Source organism: Epinephelus fuscoguttatus, linkage group LG8 (assembly GCF_011397635.1).
Source record: "Epinephelus fuscoguttatus linkage group LG8, E.fuscoguttatus.final_Chr_v1".
In the NCBI taxonomy this organism is placed as follows: Eukaryota; Metazoa; Chordata; class Actinopteri; order Perciformes; family Serranidae; genus Epinephelus; species Epinephelus fuscoguttatus.
Genome location: NC_064759.1, coordinates 8020975 through 8039548, shown reverse-complemented (window position 1 = coordinate 8039548; position 18574 = coordinate 8020975). Strand labels below are relative to the sequence as shown.

The following is an 18574-nucleotide window of genomic DNA, read 5'->3' as shown; positions in this document are numbered from 1 at the left end:
GTGACGCTGTGACATAGTGGCCCCAAATTTTTAATATGTTATTTGGATGTCCCAAGAGATCAGAATGATTACTATTGCAATTTTCCCTGGGTCAAACCACAGGGTGAAATGATAGAGATTACCCAGTAGCAGTACATTTCAGTGACATCAAACATGATATCTCATTGTTTAGGTTCCAGGACAAAACGTTCAAGAGACCAATTTGAACATTCTGAATGATCTATGGAAACTGAAGGCTGATGTGTTCACTCATTAGATCAACATTTTTTGTAAATAATCTTGTTAATAGCCTCTGTTGTGTGGAGAGCCTGAGTTTTCCTGTGTTTTTCTTTCGTTTGTGTGATATGGGACATATGGTGCACAGGCTGTTGTCAATTATTGAGGAACACACCCACAGCTGATTAATTCCCTCACACCTGTGCACACCTGTGAAATGTGGGGCAGTTTCTATTTAAGCTCAGCGTTAGAGACAATGGTGTTGAACACTCTTATTTGAAAATAAAATGATATATCAATAGTGTATTTTGTAAAGCTTTTGAAATATTTTGTTACAAATCACAACTTAATTTTTTTTCTGCCCGGCAAAGCACAAATTAAATACAGATTTGAAATATGTTTAATTGAGTTGCTGTCCATCTCTAAAAATACAGACCTTCAACAACACAGTCTGTCGTGTTCTGAGGATGGCGCTAGAGGAAAAACGTGTCATTTAAATCAAAACGGTCCATCACCTGGAGAGTATGAACGTTCTCAGAAAGTCTTTTGGCAATCAGATAATTTTGATAATCCTTGTGTGCATGTGGGGCCAATCTAGCCATCAGATTTCAAAGATAGCTTGTAGGATAAATGTGCTGATCGAGGGGACGGTTTGACCAGTTTTATGGCCACCTGCTGAGATACTGCTGGTTTACGTCCTGCGTCTTTCTCTGTACATTCCATGTAATAGAAAAACTGTGAAAATTGTCATTATCTTTTTATTGCAGGTTTGCTGTCGTGCTTCATAGATGCCTGATACCTCAGCCCCGGGCTGGATGCCATTTCAGGGTAGATAGCTTATCATGCGTTGAGGTGGGAACCTGACCAACAGAGGAGGAGGGGGCAGGGACTAAAAATACACCTCCTGTCTCAAGGCGGAAAGTATTACAGCTTTAAAGGTTTCATTGCCACTGGAGCCACCCATGGTGAAAATGACTGTAGTTATGGCACTGCAAAGTACAGTGCAGAGAGCATTTACCAAATGACACATTAGATTCCCATGTTTAATACAGTATGCCGTGTTGAGAGAGCACGTTGAGGAGTGATATTAAAGCTCCTCTGGTGTTGAAAGCCCAGAGACGACCAGTGGATCTGAATAAACAAGTGAAGTACAAGAATCTGGAGTGACACACACAGAAATCCTCTGTAACCTCAAGCCAATAAATAATTCAGTGTGAGTACACGCTGACAACAAAAGGCAGATTTCTGGCTGCGACTAAAGTCCTTGCAGTGGATTTAACAATCACACTTTTTCTCTGGTTTCAAGCTGTAACTCAAATTTGTCACGCTGGATTCTTTTCACTGAGAATCGCTGCTGTTTTAGAAGTACTCAGTAAAAGCTCCTGCATGAAAAATTCATACAAAGCCCGTTTATTTTCAGTGAGAAATCTCAAGGTTAGCTCAGACAAAACCGAGTGGTTTTCAAGTATTGTAGATGAAATTCCCCCCCGTGACAGAATGATCAGCAGCTACAAGAAAAGAAGATTTGTGGAGTACCCCAAAGCAACAACCAAGACACACATTCCTGGGAAGAGTTTCAGCCAAGCCACACAGAGGAAAATATCACAAGGCGATGAGATTATTGTCAGCTTCCGAGAGTAACCTGATTTCCTTATTTGAGGAGAGGGATTAGGAGAAACTCCCTTAGCTTTATTTCTGCTGGAGAAGTCTAATTTCTTGGCCATGTAAAGTGTACGCTTAACCAGATTTCTTAGAAGTTTTCGCAAGAGATTTCAGGCGGGGAGAGCTTTGCTGTGACAGCAGAGCAGCAGGATAAAGGGAGAGATCATTACTAGTGGCAGCACATCTTTGTATCCAGAAATTTTAATTTTAAATCCAACAAAAAGTGAAATCTGACACTGAAGTAAATGAGTCTAAATAAGAGGGTGTTCACAGATGAACAGCTAAATACTTTTAACATTTAGACTCATGCACCCAGTAAAGTGCTTTGTTACTACACAGCCTCAACGTGCTGTTAACCAAAGTGCACCAAAATGGAATAAATGAGCCGAAGAAAGAGTGAAATAAAAACATAAAATTGCAATTTCTCATCTTGTTTGTATGCCAGATATGTTTCAAGGATTTAATATTGGGTTCTCTATGAAAAATCCTCTCTTATCTTCCTGTAAGTCATTACAATATCATTGATGACTCACCCTGAACGACAGGGTGTAAATACATTTGTTCTTTTACTCACACATGTGTAAACAATACACTGAATGATGACTGAATTCCATTAGGGCACGGTCACATGAGACCGTCCCCTGCTGAGCTATTAGTGCTGAATGTGGGCGGGGCCTGATGTGAGGCACATGCTAGATTGCTAATTTTTTTTTTATGTATTATGCCTGTTTCCTGACTTGCTGCCAGCCAAAATCAACGAACCCTGGACCTTCATGTCATCCTGTTGTTTCCCTCCATATGAGTTTTAAGCCAAACCATAGTGACTTTAAAAAAAAAATCTTACCATGTTGCACAAGGAAATTAACATTAAATAACGGTGTTTTACCGACGTTAGAAATGCTTTTGCACACTGAGTCAGATTTTGTCGTCCAAAATTGTTGCACGTCTAAAATGACTTACGACTTCAAGTTGTGTCAGTCATGTTTACACACTGAGGGCCTAATTCACAAAGAATGAACTGCGGCCGCTGATAGCACCTTGAATTGCGCTTCACTTGCACCCGCAGTTTGCTCTGTCTTAACGTCCTATTCACGAAGGATATTGCGCTTATGATATACCAGCACAAACACACCCACAAAGTTTGGCAGCTGAGTGCAGTTTGCCCCTGATTTACTCCTGATTGCAATAAGCCACATGGCATGGTAAGTGTTTGGCAAAGTACTGAATACTGTATACCCTCATGTAGTGATGTCTGCTGGTGAGTCAGTCTAACAGTGTCGGATGGGTTGAGGCTGTGGATTTGACCAAGTTTGACCACTTTATCACTATTCCCTCTCACTTGTAGCTGTTTTTTTTGTTATCTTTTGAATTTAATATGAATTATGGAACCGTTTTTGTTCACGTTTGTTTCCCCCGTTTCATAAAATTAATTATTGAATGTTGCTTTTGAAGTGCGTGACAGAAGTGCGTTTTGAGAACGACTGCAGACTGTCACCTGTTCAATGCATCAGTATCTTCGGATGCCATTAAAGTAATAATGATTATAATAATAATAATGTCAAAATATTATTTACAGACTGATTTAACAGACCATCACTGCTGCCACGATCGCTGGAAAGTCTGAGGCTTCCACAGAGGAGCGCCCAGTTTGCACCAGCTTTCTAAAGACGTTATTTACTTCACTCAAACTGTGTGTGTGGCTATTAGCGCTGGTGTTAGTGAATTAGATGTTGTTTATCAATGAGGCTCATTTGCATAGAAAGGGGCAATTTTTGCACCAAATATATGCATATTACCTCATTTAGATACGCGCAAATAACACCGGAGCACCGAGACACAATCTGCTTGGCAGCGCAGTTAGTGGAGCATTTCACCCTCTGCACGTGCTTTGTGAATTAGACCGTATCTGTTTGCTCCATTTTTACCGGTTTAGCGGCCGCAAAAGCCACGCAATCCTTTTCTGAATTCGGCCCTGAGTCCGAAACTTTCTTTCGTCATTAAAATTTTCAGAAGAGGTTCGACTTGCAGTGTTTTTCGCATCCGTCAGAGCTCTTAGAGACGTTTGACCAAGAATCAGTCAGGAAAATATGGCGGCAGGAAACAGAGGAACGGGGCACACAGAATCATTTTGTAACTCACACAGCGACTTTCAACAGGTCAGATAATAATATTCAGGTGGATGATGATGATGAAGAGGAGGAGGATGTGGACTGCCCAAAGAATGTGCAGGACAGCTCCGCCCCTTCATGCAGCCGCGGTGCCAAATGAAAGACAGGGAGGGACTGGTGACAGCCAGATAGGTAACTCCAGTGGAGAGAGGCAAAGGAGGAAATGTGTCTTTTCATTTTGTCACGTATTGTGAATTTTCATTTTCATTAAAATACATTTACATTTCGGATGTATTTTGTATGAGACACAATGCACGGAACAAGCGTAAATAGACTCACCATCCCGGAACGTCAACAACTGACGCAGGAGGTTACCTGGTGTGTCATATTTAGACGTGAAAGTCCACTGACAGAGCCGCGATATTTGACGAGTTCGGATGAGAATGCGTTTGTATTTTTTACGGCCAATGTCAAACAATATCGGCTTGTTAAACACGGCAACAGTCAATGTCTCCTCCACACACACTTCTTTCCTGTTGCAACTTCAAAGTTCACCAAAGTTGAAGTCAACACAATGCAAAGATTTGAGTTTGCTTTGCGACTGGAAGCAAATTTTTTATTCATCCATTGAATGGAAGTGAATGGCAAATGAATTTTGCCCTTAAGCTCCCTTGGTTTTAGGTTCCTTGTATCACTGCTTACTGGGACACTAAAACTGAAAGGAACCACTGTTTTCTGAGTATGACAGATCAAAATATTTACTGTGAAAAAGGCCTGTTACTTGGTACTTGCTGAGTCATGCCCATGTTTGAGTGACTTAATCAAATCTTCAGGATCTGATTTAAATCTGCCCATAAATTCAGTTTTATTCTGAAATATGTGCATTTAAAGAATGGTTTTATAAGAGCGGCATCAATCTCCTCATCTGACTCCATAGCAATACTGCGAATAAGCTTATTTCATAAAATGTGGATTATTTTGTCAAAGACAAAGTGATAAATAATGATGAAATGTGGTGAAACATTACTTTTGTGCTGCACCAAAATGGATCCTGACAATCCTATATGCCAATCCAATCTGTATCTGTCTTTCCTTCACCAGCTCTGTATTTTCCCTGAATTATTTTAAAAAACAAAACTTTAGTTAAAATTAAACATGATTTTATGTGGAAAAGTTAGGAAGGAAGACATTAAGTCAGAGTTTTCAAAGTGTGCCTCTGTGCCTCTCACCTGTTTTAGCTGAGTCTCTGAGTTCACATGCACATCACACGTCTCACAGTAAAACGTTTTGTTCTGCAGGCCCGTTGACGACTTGGTGGTTGTAGCCAGTTTGCTTTTGACTCCTGGCCGGGGGAAGGACTTGATGGAGCCCACGCCGGTCCTGGCCTCGAGCATCGTCTTGTGCTTCGTACCTGCAGGTTCAAACAGGAAGCAGCGCAGTCAGTACATTAACTTCACCCCACAGAATGCCGCCTGAAGGACGTCCACGTCTGCTATCGATTTTCTGGTGTAGGAAATATGAGGGTCAGTGTGAAAAGGTCGACTTGTAAATTAGCCTAAAACGTCCCTGATCAAAAGTAGAAAAACGTGTTAAAGTCAGCTGAGCAAAATGTCACGGTTCACACATATTTCAGTGTCTTGGATGTCACTGCGGGGCACTGTTTACATTAACTTTTAACCCCGGCCTTTAAGTGGCTGCGCTTTGATGTGTAAACACTATTTTTGTGTCCAGCTCGATACAGCTAGTGTCAACATGTGTTCTCAGAACAGCACTCACACACAATTTCTTCAGGAACTCTAGTTTAAGATGACAAATGATGCTTACAGGAACACAGCCCACAACAAAAGCTGCCATTGTACCTTTCTGCGAACCATGGGTATGTTACATTTGTGTGTTATTTGTACATATCAACATTTGTAAAGCGACGCAGTTCAGATTGTGTGTACATGAGCTGAGTCCGGAGAAGATGGTGGATGTCATTTAACATAGGTGAGACAGCTGTTGAGCAGCAGACAGCAGACCACTGTTTGAGACCAGCAAACAAGACATCGGGACATTTCTAGCTGTGTTTGTGACAACCAAACTGGGTATTTTAAAGGTCCAGTGTGTGGGATTTCCGGGGATATGTTGGCAGAAATGGAATATAATATAATTAGTGTGTTTTCTTTGGTGTGTAATCACCTGAAAATAAGAAGTGCCCTATTCAGACGGGATTAGTTTAACGTGGAGAAGTGGGGTAAAGTAATTATTACCAGGAATTTTAGTCCCGTCTGAACGCGCCATGTCTGTAATCATTATGGATAATGTCAGTTAAAATGACGGCGACTTTTACCTTCTGTAAAATGGTCCTTGGGTAATACTGATCCCGTGCGAACGCGATCCTCTGTAAAAATGTACGTAAATATTTCGTCACGTCCTGTTTACAACTAGTTTTCCACGTTTTTTTCGATGATGGAGGCGCTTGAAGAAGCATTCGGTATTGTCGGCTGTTATGATAGTGGACATTCTTCTAATGATCGCATAGCCCTACATGGGAGACTAATCAAAAAGGTCGAGAAGAAAGCACTTTTCAGAGCCACGAGACTTCTGGTTGTGTTCGGTAGGCCTAATATAAATCCATATTGCTAATCGTTGTGTACACACAATCCTGATCATGGGCAATATTTCATATTGGGCTAATAAACGTAACACATACAGGAAGCAACGTAGCATGCACATGCTGACAGGGAGGTGACGCCAGGGCGCAGACCGAGTTACCACTCCCATCTCTGGTAGAATTACGGAGATTTCTTGTCCCGTGTGAATCGGACATTTATATTACAGACATCCTGTGGTAAACTGACATTAGTCCACATCCCTGTGTAAAACTAATACCGTCTGAATAGTACTTTAGAATGAGATGTTTTTATCTACGGAGACTCTTCCATAGAGCTGACCATGTTGTTTCTACACTGGCTATGAACAGACAAACGAAACACTGACTCTATATAGGGCCATTTGCGATGTCGCGATGGCTGCCGTAGTTTTCCTACACACTTGGCACAAAGAAGTAGTTTCAGTTGGTTGCAATCTGCAGCCTCAGCCACTAGATGTCGCTAAATCTGGCAGTAGGGGCGGCAGTAGCTCAGTCCATACTGAACCGGAGGGTCGCCAGTTCAAGCCTCTGTCCAGACCCAATATGGAGCATAGACTGGTAGCTGGAAAGGTGCCAGTGAACCTTCTGGGCACTGCTGAACGACCAACTGCTCGGGGCACCTGTCCATGGGCAGCCCCCCTCGCTCTCCATTTAATGCATGTGCAGGTCCTGTTTGTGCATGTGTGTGTATTTCAGGCCTGTGTTTATATGACAACACAGTGAAAAACTGAATTTCCCTACAGGGATTAAAGTATACCTTCTTCGTCCTACACACTGAACCTCAAAGCCAAAACATCATCTTTTCCAAACCCTAACCAGGTGTTTTTTGTGCCTACACCTAACCACACACAAATCACTGCCTCCTCAGGACATAAAATTGAAAACTGCAATGAAAAGAAATGTTTTATATTAATGTAGCATATCTGCGGTTTGCAGAAACGTAGATTGCCAACATTTATTCTGGTGATTGGGTTGAGGAACAGGGCGATACAGCAGCTGCAGCACTAAAAATAATAATGACAAGAAAAGTTATTTTCTCAGCCTGTTGTGCAGTGAGCTAGCGTCTCCTCAGTACTCTGAAATAAAAACACTATTCTGGGGATTCGCCACCTTCTGAATTAGTTTCTTTGTTTGTCTGTTTTTTGACAAAGTTGGCCCCCTCGTCCCCTCTCAGAATAGGGACAGCTCTATCCTATATTTACTTTTGACATGTCCAGAACTGTAAGATATATTCTATATCTATCTATATCTATTCTATATATTCTCTGCAAAACTTTCTTTCTTGGACTCAACAACTGAACCCAAAGACTTTTCCTTCATCCGGTCCTTCACTGTTACAACAGCTACAGTAAAAGCGTACTGCTGACACTGCTGGAGGAAGATGGAGGGTGTCCACCCACTTATCAAGAATGGCTTATAACAATGGTTCAGCTGGCTGGTTATGAGAGGGTCACAGTCTCTCTGTTGAACAAGCTTGATCAATAAGTTTGAGGTCACTTGTGTAATCCAGAGTGGACTGCTGTGCTTCACTGTGGAGAAGACGTCAGTGTGTTTGCGTCCGCCATGCCCCTGTTGATAGATTGTTTGACTTGGTCTCTTGTTCAAACCAAATGTTAATTATAAAAAAATGCAAAAACAGTGGGACATTCCTGTGCATGAAGCACCGGCTGAAGATGACTCAGAGTGCTGTCATTTCACCCACTCTGTGTGTGTGAATAGGGTTTTAGAAATTAGTCTGACACGGTGATTCAGACTAAAATCTCCAGTATTTTCTAAAGCGAGGCTGTCGCACAATACCTGATCAAAGTTGGATACAAGGTTTCTATGGAAACCGCTGCCAAAACCTCCCCAAAAATGTGAAAATGTGCTTTTTGTAGGCCTGACAATTATTGTTGAAGACAGCCAATATACCTCAGTAACAATGACAAAGAGCACTTCAGCAGTGATGCTGGGTGATTGTGTGGAAATCCAGCACATAACAACCTTTTCACAAAAAGCACAGCAACATTATTTTATCACTGACGCTGGTGTGTGTTTCAGATGGAAACTGCACCACATGGAAAGGAATAATCCTGCTGAAGTCTCTGTGTTTGATGAGAAAAACTTTTGTCTTCTGCACAAATCACTCATTACTGCCAGCACACATCTCTCACCACTGTTGTGAGCCTCGAGCTGCGACGCTGAGTTGACCGCCACTTTGCACAGCGAGCAGTACAGAAGACGTCGAGCTTTCTCCTCCTCAGTTTCCGCGTCCATCTCCGCCTCGGGTTCGGCCTCAGGCTCCACGTCTGGTTCTGAGGGTGAGTTGAGAGTTGAGTCTCCTCCAGCAGCTGAGGTAGTCTCTGAGGCTGTGGCCGCCGTGGTGCTCGGGACTATCGGTGAGGCCGCAGGTGCCGGAGTTGGCGGCGTGAGGGTCGTCAGGGATGCCAAGGGTAGTGCTGGTCTGAGCACAGGGGAGAGCGGTAGGGGCACTGCTCCAGGAACGCCATCTGCAGAGAGGAAATAGATGATTTGTTTTGAATCGCACGGCTCCATTCATAATTTAGGGGCAAAGATGTTTTATTCATGTAATGTTCAACCAACAGGTGGCTCAACATGATTTGTCAGACTTTGAGATGTGGACACAGAAGACAAAACATACAAACGTGCAAAATTATTACCATAGTTAAATATGAGTGACGGTGTGTGTTGTGAGTGGGATTAAAATAAAGTCTGATATTCTGTTGATTTGCACATGTTGGCGTGTTCGTGAGCGAACATTTTAGTTTAAGACGCTGCCAGATCCGGGTTCAAAGAGTTTGACAACGTGAAAAAGAGCAGAACACAGATCTGAGCGATACAAACAAAAAGCAAATGAAGAGAACATCTTCACCACTTTGAAAACACCTGGGCAGAATTTAGGAAATATGCTGCAGAGTTATAAAACACAACCGAATACAGAAACGCTGAACCACTTCAGAGTGTAAGCCAGTGATAATCAACTTATGGCGCGCAGGATATATCTGGCCCGTGACAGAGTGCAGGGTGGCCTGCCGACCATATTTCAAAATAAAATAAAGTGACTCACACTGGGAATTTTTCTGTAATGTAAATGTTAAATGAAAAAACACCTTTGAATGTAAATTAGATGCCAGAGTGCGTAAAAAAGCATCAAAATGAAGCTCATTTATTGAATCCTGAATGTCCTCAAAACCTGGAAACGCCCCTGCGTACAGCTGACCTGTGCCGGGCCTCTGCGACTGGATTTGCCTCTTGGTGATAGTAAAACATTTGATATAGGCCTCGTGTCAATTCATGTGCCAAGTCAATAAGTCAGTAAATGTGTTAATGAATGATTTTAAAAACAGATAAGTCAGTGTCCTTCTGATACATATTATTAATATTTGGTTTATGAACTGGCCCCTGGCTCCCTGTCATTTTGTGAAAGTGGCCCCAGGCAGGCTTAGTATGTCTGGTGTGAGCGCTAATGATCCAAACCACCAGAAATTAGACCTGTATAATGAAATGTAACTACATCTGCTATTTCCAAAGTTAAAATACACGCTGCTGCCTTTTTCACAGTGAAACACACGTGATGATATGCAGTGTTGAAAATCTGCAATTTTAATTGATGCATGTAACTGATTATAACCTCCATGGCTGTAAACATTTCACAATTTCAGATTCAGAAAGACAAAATTCAACATGTTTGTGTATCTGTTTGCAGCTACATGGGTATTTTAAGTCTCAGGGAATACTGTGGCCTGATTTATTTTGTTTTGCATATTGATATTAACTGATGTGAACAAATCAGTCAGGTGATTAAGCGATTGATCCGAACCAAACAAAGCAGGTGTGAAAGCACCCTTATATTTAAAAAGTAAGGATTTACATAAGTGATGAATGATGACATGGGGTAGACCACTGCATACACAGATTTATGCAGCAAAAGCAAAGCAACCATTTTATTTCTAGATAGGCAGGAACATTTGGGCAACACAGACAAAAGCAAAACAAGCAGCAGTCCAATCCAAACTGGGATCAGACTTGTCTCAAGATAAGACACCCTGTTTTTTGAGTCACCCTGATCTCACTATATAATGACGAAAACTCTGTCTGTCTGTGTGTCTGTTCCACGTGTTTCTCCTCACTGACTTGGTCAGTCCATATGAAATTTGGCACAGTGGTAGAGGGTCATGGGAGGATGCCAATGAAGCAATATTACATCAATTGGCCAAAGGGGGGCGCTATAACAACCCATTGTAATGTCAAACTTTGAATGGGCATATCTCATGCCCCGTATGTCGTAGAGACATGAAACTTTGCACAGAGATGCCTCTCCTCATGAGGAACACATTTGCCTCAAGAACCCATAACTTCCGCTTATATAGATTTTCCACCATTTTGAATTTTTTGAAAAACACTTCAAATGGATCTCTTCCTAGGAAGTTTGAGCGATCTGCATGAAACTGGGTGAACATAATCTAGGGACCAATATCTAAAGTTCCCTCTTGGCAAAAGTTGGAAAACTTACTAAAACTGAGCTTCTATAAGGCAATGAATATTGCGGAGGGCGTGGCTCATCACATAAAGGTGTAGAACATCTCAAGGGTTTCACCCATCACCACACAACTTTGTAGGCATATGACCACACATAATCTGAGGGGACCCCTCCATTATTGACCCCATCAAACAAAATGGGGGCGCTAGAGAGCTCATTTCTTATCTAGGCCTAACCGCCATATGGATTTTGACTAAACTTGGTAGATATGTAGAACAGGACGCCTCAAGGTGACTGGAGAAATTTAACTCTAATTGGCAACTGGGTGGCGCTATAACAACAGAAAAATGCTTAAAAATGGCTAAAATGAGACCAATCGCTGTGGCTCCCCCTGTGGACCAATGTTGTTGTTTTTCTAGTTTTTTGGTATGACTAAGTCATGGTATGGTATGCTGTACATAATCATGGAAACTGTCAGTGTGTCATTCTGTCAGTCAGTCATTCTGTCTGTCCCACGTTTTTCTACTCACTGACGTGGTCAATCTATGTGGAACTGCACATAGGCATTGAGGACTGGCATAGGTAGAAGGTGACAAAGCTACCAATGGGTATGGACTAGTTTAAATTTATGATGATAAAAAATAAAGATATTCCAAACTCACAAGAAGAGTGATGAGTTATTAAGGGTGATAATTGATTATGTGCCACAGTATGTATGCCTTCATGCCAAACAAACACAACCTATGTTATTGAGAGAGACAGCTGTGCACAATAATCAGACCTTTAATCCACCGTCAGCGAGTGAGATCACATTAACATGTCACACAAATAGCTTCTGTGTTCTGAGAGAAATGTCTGATATTTTTAGACATGAAGACTGCAGGGAATCAATAAATTTGACTCATAAAACAACACCACATGTCAGCGTATGGAATACAGAGGATTTGATGCCACACATACGAAAATTTAATTTTGCCTTGGGAGCACTGCCTGATCGATGCCAGTGCCTCTGAGTTCTCCGCACTCCAGCGTCACGAAATGAAGATCAGCCAGCCAGGAGAGCAGATCAATAGTGAATTATGTCATGCTATTTTTGTGAGCCATTATATATGGTTCTTATTTATCCCAGCGGAGGTGTCGCCGGTTGGCGCCGCAAACGTGGTCCAAGTTATATCATCACCGTCTGCCAAAGGTTAAAAGAAATACATCAGAAGTTTGGAGCGGTCGGTGTGTTTCTGCTATGACCTGTGGTGAAAGAAGTACAGACCTCCTTTACATAAGAAGAATCAGAGAGAGCTCCTGCTGAACGCTGTCTATTTATTCAAGCTGATGTATTGAATTACATCCAAGGATTGCAGCTTATTGCACTGACACTCTGGATAAAAGCTTCAGCTAAATGCTCTAAATGTATGTAAATGTATGCATTGTGGGTTTTCTCGTTTAGTATTTCAATATTTGTGGGCATCCAATCCATTAACCTTTGAAATGGGCTTGAGGCACATTTCTACTCGTTGTAATACTCTCCTCTTACAGTCGACTGGCTCCAACTGTGAAATTTGCTGCACTTTCATGAAACTCGCCGCCTTCTCTGAATGCAGATCTTTAAAGTAATGAACAGGAGCAGGTGGAAAATAAATGTACGAAAAAAAGTACATGAGCATTGAAATGAAGGGAAAAGCGATGAGAGGGTTTGATCTACAAAACGGAACAAAATCATAAAACATATGATAACAAATACCTGCTTTGGGAGGGTTAGTGAACAACAAGGTAGAGCTTAGATGACAGTGATGATGGTATTTGAGAGTAAAATGAATATCTGCTAATGTAGTGTCAGCTGGTGCTCACAGGTAGAGTATGTTCTACACCTGAATAATCAGTTTAGCAAAGAAAGAGGACAGTAACAGTAAATGTAACTACAGATTTCGAGCTGTGAGTCAGTGTATTGGTCGGGCTCCACACTCTGATTTTTGGGTGTTGACTGTATTTGTGCAGCAACCCTGCCTGCTCTGAATCAGCAACAAAAATACAACCAACAGCCAAAACAGACACCACCCAACGACTCTCGCAACTGCACAGACTTTGAACCACTTTGAACTTTGAAGCTCAGTGTTTTTATTCTCACATCTCCTGCTTTGTTAAAGGGGGCCTAATATACCTGATAGGTTTCTACTAGAACATGTTTATTTTCCTCAGACTGTCGGTGCAGGAACACCTGTATCCATCCTCTGTCTAAACAGCTCAGTGTTTGCCCATGTTTGTCACAGCTGATGTTTCTTGGGTTATGTTTTTCTTTTATTTCATTCATTCATGTTGTTTCCTGTTTTATTTTGAAACTCACATCTCCTCTGGTGTCAGATCACTTCACTTCCTGCCCCTGTGTGTTTTCCCTCCCTTTTGACAACTTCACCTGTGTCTGATTGTCTGTCCCGCCCTGATTAGCCTCACCTGTGTCTCGTTATCCTTCCCCTCACCAGAGTATTTAGTGTGTGTCTTGTTTTCTCTCAGTGCCAGTTCGTCTTAGCTTCCTGTGTGTCTAGTGTTCGACTTTTGTTTTCCAGTGCCCTTTTCTTGGTTTTTGAATTTGCTTCCACTGATTGGCCGCCTGTGTACTGAACCTACCGATTGACCAGTGAAAAGTGTGTTATTTTATCCAAACTGTCTCCAGAGTCGTGCATTTGAATCCACTCTCACCTGGTTCAGCAGTTGTTACACTGTCTTACACTATCCTTTCCCAATAAAGCCCAGTCTGCTCTGATTAGTTTTCAGGTCTTCCACACAGCCCTCAGGAACAGCGCCGAGCTTTAAAGTCAATTTTACATAGTGGCCAAAAGTGGAATTACAAAGTCCGGGTCTGTCATGTGATGCCATTCCCTATAGACTTACATTGTAAAAGAGATGTCTGTAAACCAATGGATAATTTTTTATGAGTGTCACAACCCCTGTGAAATGAAACGTTTCACTATCAGATTTTGATCCATTCAGTCCGATAACATTTCGAAAGTCTAGAAGAGCCGAACCATTAACTATTCTTATCTCCATTAAAGTTAGTGGAGTGCTTAACCAGATGTTAAGTGCGCTTGTTTAATTGACCCCACAATATGGAAGATTCAAGTCATTTCATACAAATCAAGTTTTTTTTGTTTAATTTGCCACTGAGTACCATCCAGAGGAATGAACTGGGTCCTGCCTCCAACGCTATATTCAGTTCTCTTTGTACATACATGGTCTTCCACATCTTGGCGTCTGCACCATCGTTGCAGCCAGGGAATGACTGTAAAGGGGAATAACTGCAATTTATTTTGCAAGAAATCACCAGTAAAAACTTCTTAACATGACAAGGCATGTTCCAGTAGGAATATGAAGCCACATTGGGGAGAAATTAGCAGCATCTGCAACCAAGATCACATGTTTCCCTTAAGTTAGCATGTGGCTACATGTAGCAGTGTACCTGCAACTGAAGAAAGATTGTAACCAAGAATAGCATCATCTACCAGGGGGAAAAAAATCACCAATAAAAGCTTCTAAACACAACCGGACAAGTTCCAGCAGGAATATGACCCCAAAGTAGGGAGAGAATGGCACTATCAGCAATCAAGATTACATGTTTCCCTGACATTAGCATGTAGCTACATGTAGCAATTTTCCTGCAGCTGGGGAATGACTGCATATAGCAGCATTTTCTCCTGTTAAAAATCACCAATAAATGTGTCTACACACAACCAGACAAGTTTTAGCAAGAATATAATCTGAAATCAAGGAAAAGTTTCCATGTTTCCCTGACGTTTACTTGTAGACTCATGTAGACGTGTATGCTAAATCTGTCACAATCTGGCATCATCTTGTTGCCAAAGTAGAAAAAAATATCGGAAACAAAGTATTCAGAACCATCTAAAGCCTGAGGTCTTTGCTCACAGGGTTTCACCTACAGTTAATGAAGCTTTGCGTTAGTTCATACAGGACACAGAAGTCATACGCCCCAACTGTAACCAGGTGACAGCCATCTGATTGGATCTTTGTTTCTTATCAGTCACACACCAATCACAGCCCATTCCCACACAAGGCGGTTCATTTAAATATGGCTTCCTACTCACTGATCCCTGCTACATCAATGCTGCCACACACTGCTGCCACTGCTGCTGGCAAAGCACCTCCACCACCTCTGCCTCCATCTTTCTAATTCAGAGTCCCGACATTGCTCTAAGGTCAAAATGGTATTTAATGTCTTGCTCTGGCCCACTCTTGTATACCCAGGTTGGTTTTTTTTGCATTGCGCGCCCTGTTTTGGCATAGCATGCTGTCTAATCCAGGGAGCACCTCAAGGAGCACCCTCAGTGCCACACGTGACTGTATTTCCATTTGTCATAATAAATGGTTAAAACTATGATGAGTGTTCCTGACTGAACCTCATTATTTGAAAATTTGATCATGTTTAATATGGACAGCCATCATTGTATTGTGCATATGTATGTATGACAGCAAATAAGGAAAAGCATATTAGGTCTCTTTTAAAGGAATAGTGCACCCAAAAATGAAAATTCAGCCATTATCTACTCACCCATATGCCGATGGAGGTTCAGGTGAAGTTTTAGAGTCCTCACATCCCTTGCAGAGATCCAAGGGGAGAGGGGGTAGCAACACAATTCCACCTAATGGAGGCTTATGGCGCCCCAGATTCAAATGTCCAAAAACACATAATTGAAACCACAAAATATCTCCATACTGCTCATCCGTAGTGATCCAAGTGTCCTGAAGCACCAACATAAAAAGTTGTTTGGAAAAACGTCATTTGAACTCTGTTTTTAGCCTCATTGTAGCCTGTAGCTCTGACCGACTCTCTGGGCACCGCATTCACGTGTGCGCGCTTGCATCACTACGGACGAGCAGTATGGAGATATTTTGTGGTTTCAGTTATGTGTTTTTGGACGTTTGAATCTGGGGCGCCGTAAGCCTCCATTAGGTGCAGTTGTGTTGCTACCCACTCTCCCCTTGGATCTCTGCAAGTGTTGTGAGGACTCTAAAACTTCACCTGAGCCTCCATCGGCATATAGGTGAGTAGATAATGGCTGAATTTTCATTTTTGGGTGCACTATCCCTTTAAGATACTCCATACAGCCATTTTCTGCAGCTTTACCAGGTGCGGGCTGCAGTGACAGCCAGCTAAGCAAAACAGCCCATACATCCTTCTCCCTAGCTACATCCTCCATCTTCTCCTGGGAGATCCTGAGGCATTGCCAGGCCAGATGGGATCTATAATTCCTCCAGTGGTCATCCCTGGGGTCACCTCCCACTTGGACATCAACCATCTGAACCATCTCAACTGACCCCTTTCAGCGTGAGGGAGCAACACTTCTACTCCGAGCTCCTTTCAGAACGACCGAGCTCCTCAAATTATTCCTAACACGGCTTTCACAACAGCAATGCAAGTTCAACATTGTGCAGAGCAAGGCCATTATTTCCAACAGAGATGCTTTGCTCTCTCGGGCAGCTGCGCGAGCCATATCAGCACACACTACGCTGATTTTAACACCAGGTCGTGCAGCAAAATGTCAACTAAATACTCTGACCTCCACGACAAGCCTCCAATGGCATCGAAGCATTGCCATAAGGAGAGAGTTATCACAGTGACAATTTTACTGAATAGAAAAATGGAGCAAAAGCAAATGGAGATAACAGGTTGTCAGAATAATACTCTGATTGTTTAAATTCCAATATAATGTGTAGGATCTTAATTCAACGCAGCACCTCCCACAAACTATTTGTTCTTTTGCGTTTGGTCTGGATGTGCCATCACAGCGACTCCATCCGTTTTGGCTGCTTGTAACCACAATATGTTCTTCATTACCCAAAGTTCATGACCGCAGCTGAGGGTGAGACATGGATCAACAGTTAAATTGAGAGCTTCACCACAAACTCAGCCCCGTTGTCACCACGACCAGTCCAGTACAATATCTGCATTTCTGCTCACAGCACCAGTCCAATAAATTACAAACTGGATTATATGGTGTGGTCAATAAAACTACATCCAGCAGCTGTGATGTTTCTCTTTTCACTCTGTCAGTGCTGCTGCCGCTGCAGTCCTTTTATGCTGTTTAGACAGGGTCTGTCCATCACATGACCAGATGACCTCAAGCAAGGGCGTCCATAGATTACTGTTGGCCAGCAGAGGATTGAGCATCGGTGGTGCAATGTGGTGCAGCAACTGTGTGACCTCTATCTGTGTGTCTGTATGTGTTTTCAGCAGTGGTGGAATGTAAGTACATTTACTCAGGTGCTGCACTTGAGTACAAATTCAAGGCACTTGAACTTTACTTGAGTATTTCAATTTTATACTACCTGATGTACTCCATTACATCTCAGAGACAAATATGTGTGACAGCTTTAGTTACTTTTCAGATTAGCCTTTTTAATACCCTTCTGTCCAGTGAAAACCATGTATCTCCAGATGTGTCGATGCTGAATGCTTGTGATAAACTGATGGATCCTTAATGCACTGAGAAAATTCTCTTACTACTTCTTAAGCTAAATTAACTCCTAAAAATCCCCCTTGAATCAGCTGGAAAATGCATCACCACAAAGCTGAAAACAGGGCTGTTTTTCTGACACCATGAAAAATTGACTTTTTAGAGATCTGTGGTTCTCACAGGACGGCAACACTACAAACACATGATGATCTTGCAAAATATGATGCATAGCTGTGGATTAAAGTACCCAGCAGGATAAAATGAGCTCAAACCTAAACATTTACAGCAGTAAAATGCAACATACACATTAATGCAGCAGTAACTTTAGTAATGTCAAAGGTCCAGTGTGTATTTATGGGCATATGTATACAGAAATGGACTATAATAGAATAAACTGAGTGTATCTGCCTTGTGTATTGTTGACTGCGTATTATGGATGCTTTGTCCACATTTTCCAGTCCTAGAAACAAGTGTTAACAGTTTTGTTTTTCTGATTCGGAGGCTTCAATGAGGATGCAGAGTTTGGAAAGTGTGTTGGAGTGTGTATGGATTCAGTCCTTTTTGTTTTTGAGTGTGAAGGGGGGTGTTAAAGCTGAAATAGAGTGTCTTTTAAGGAAACTAAAAAAAGAAAGCTTCTTTCTCTCCACCCCGAAAATCAGTAACTAACACTCTGGAGCAGAGCCCTCTCTATATTGCTTACACCTTAAAAGGATAGTGCACCCAAAAATGAAAATTCAGCCATTATCTACTCATCCATATACCGAGGGAGGCTCAGGTGAAGTTTTAGAGTCCTCACATCACTTGCGGAGATCCAAGGGGAGAGGGGGTAGCAACAAAACTCCACCTAATGGAGGCTTACGGCGCCCCAGATTCAGACGTCCAAAAACACATAATTGAAACCACAAAATATCTCCATACTGCTCGTCCGTAGTGATCCAAGTGTCCTGAAGCACCAACATAAAAAGTTGTTTGGAAAAACGTCATTTGAACTCTGTTTTTAGCCTCATTGTAG

At 42.0% G+C, this 18574-nt stretch overlaps 1 protein-coding gene across 1 annotated transcript in view; it reads right to left on the bottom strand.

Moving 5' to 3' along the window:
* znf385d (zinc finger protein 385D) overlaps nt 1–18574 on the bottom strand; it is a 128980-nt gene that overhangs the window by 5776 nt on the left and 104630 nt on the right. Inside the window, exons 5-6 of the mRNA XM_049583493.1 lie at nt 8775–9110; nt 5216–5397 (exon numbers count right to left, since the gene is read on the bottom strand). Of these exons, the coding sequence (XP_049439450.1) occupies nt 5216–5397; nt 8775–9110 (518 nt within the window). The remainder of the gene's footprint in view (nt 1–5215; nt 5398–8774; nt 9111–18574) is intronic.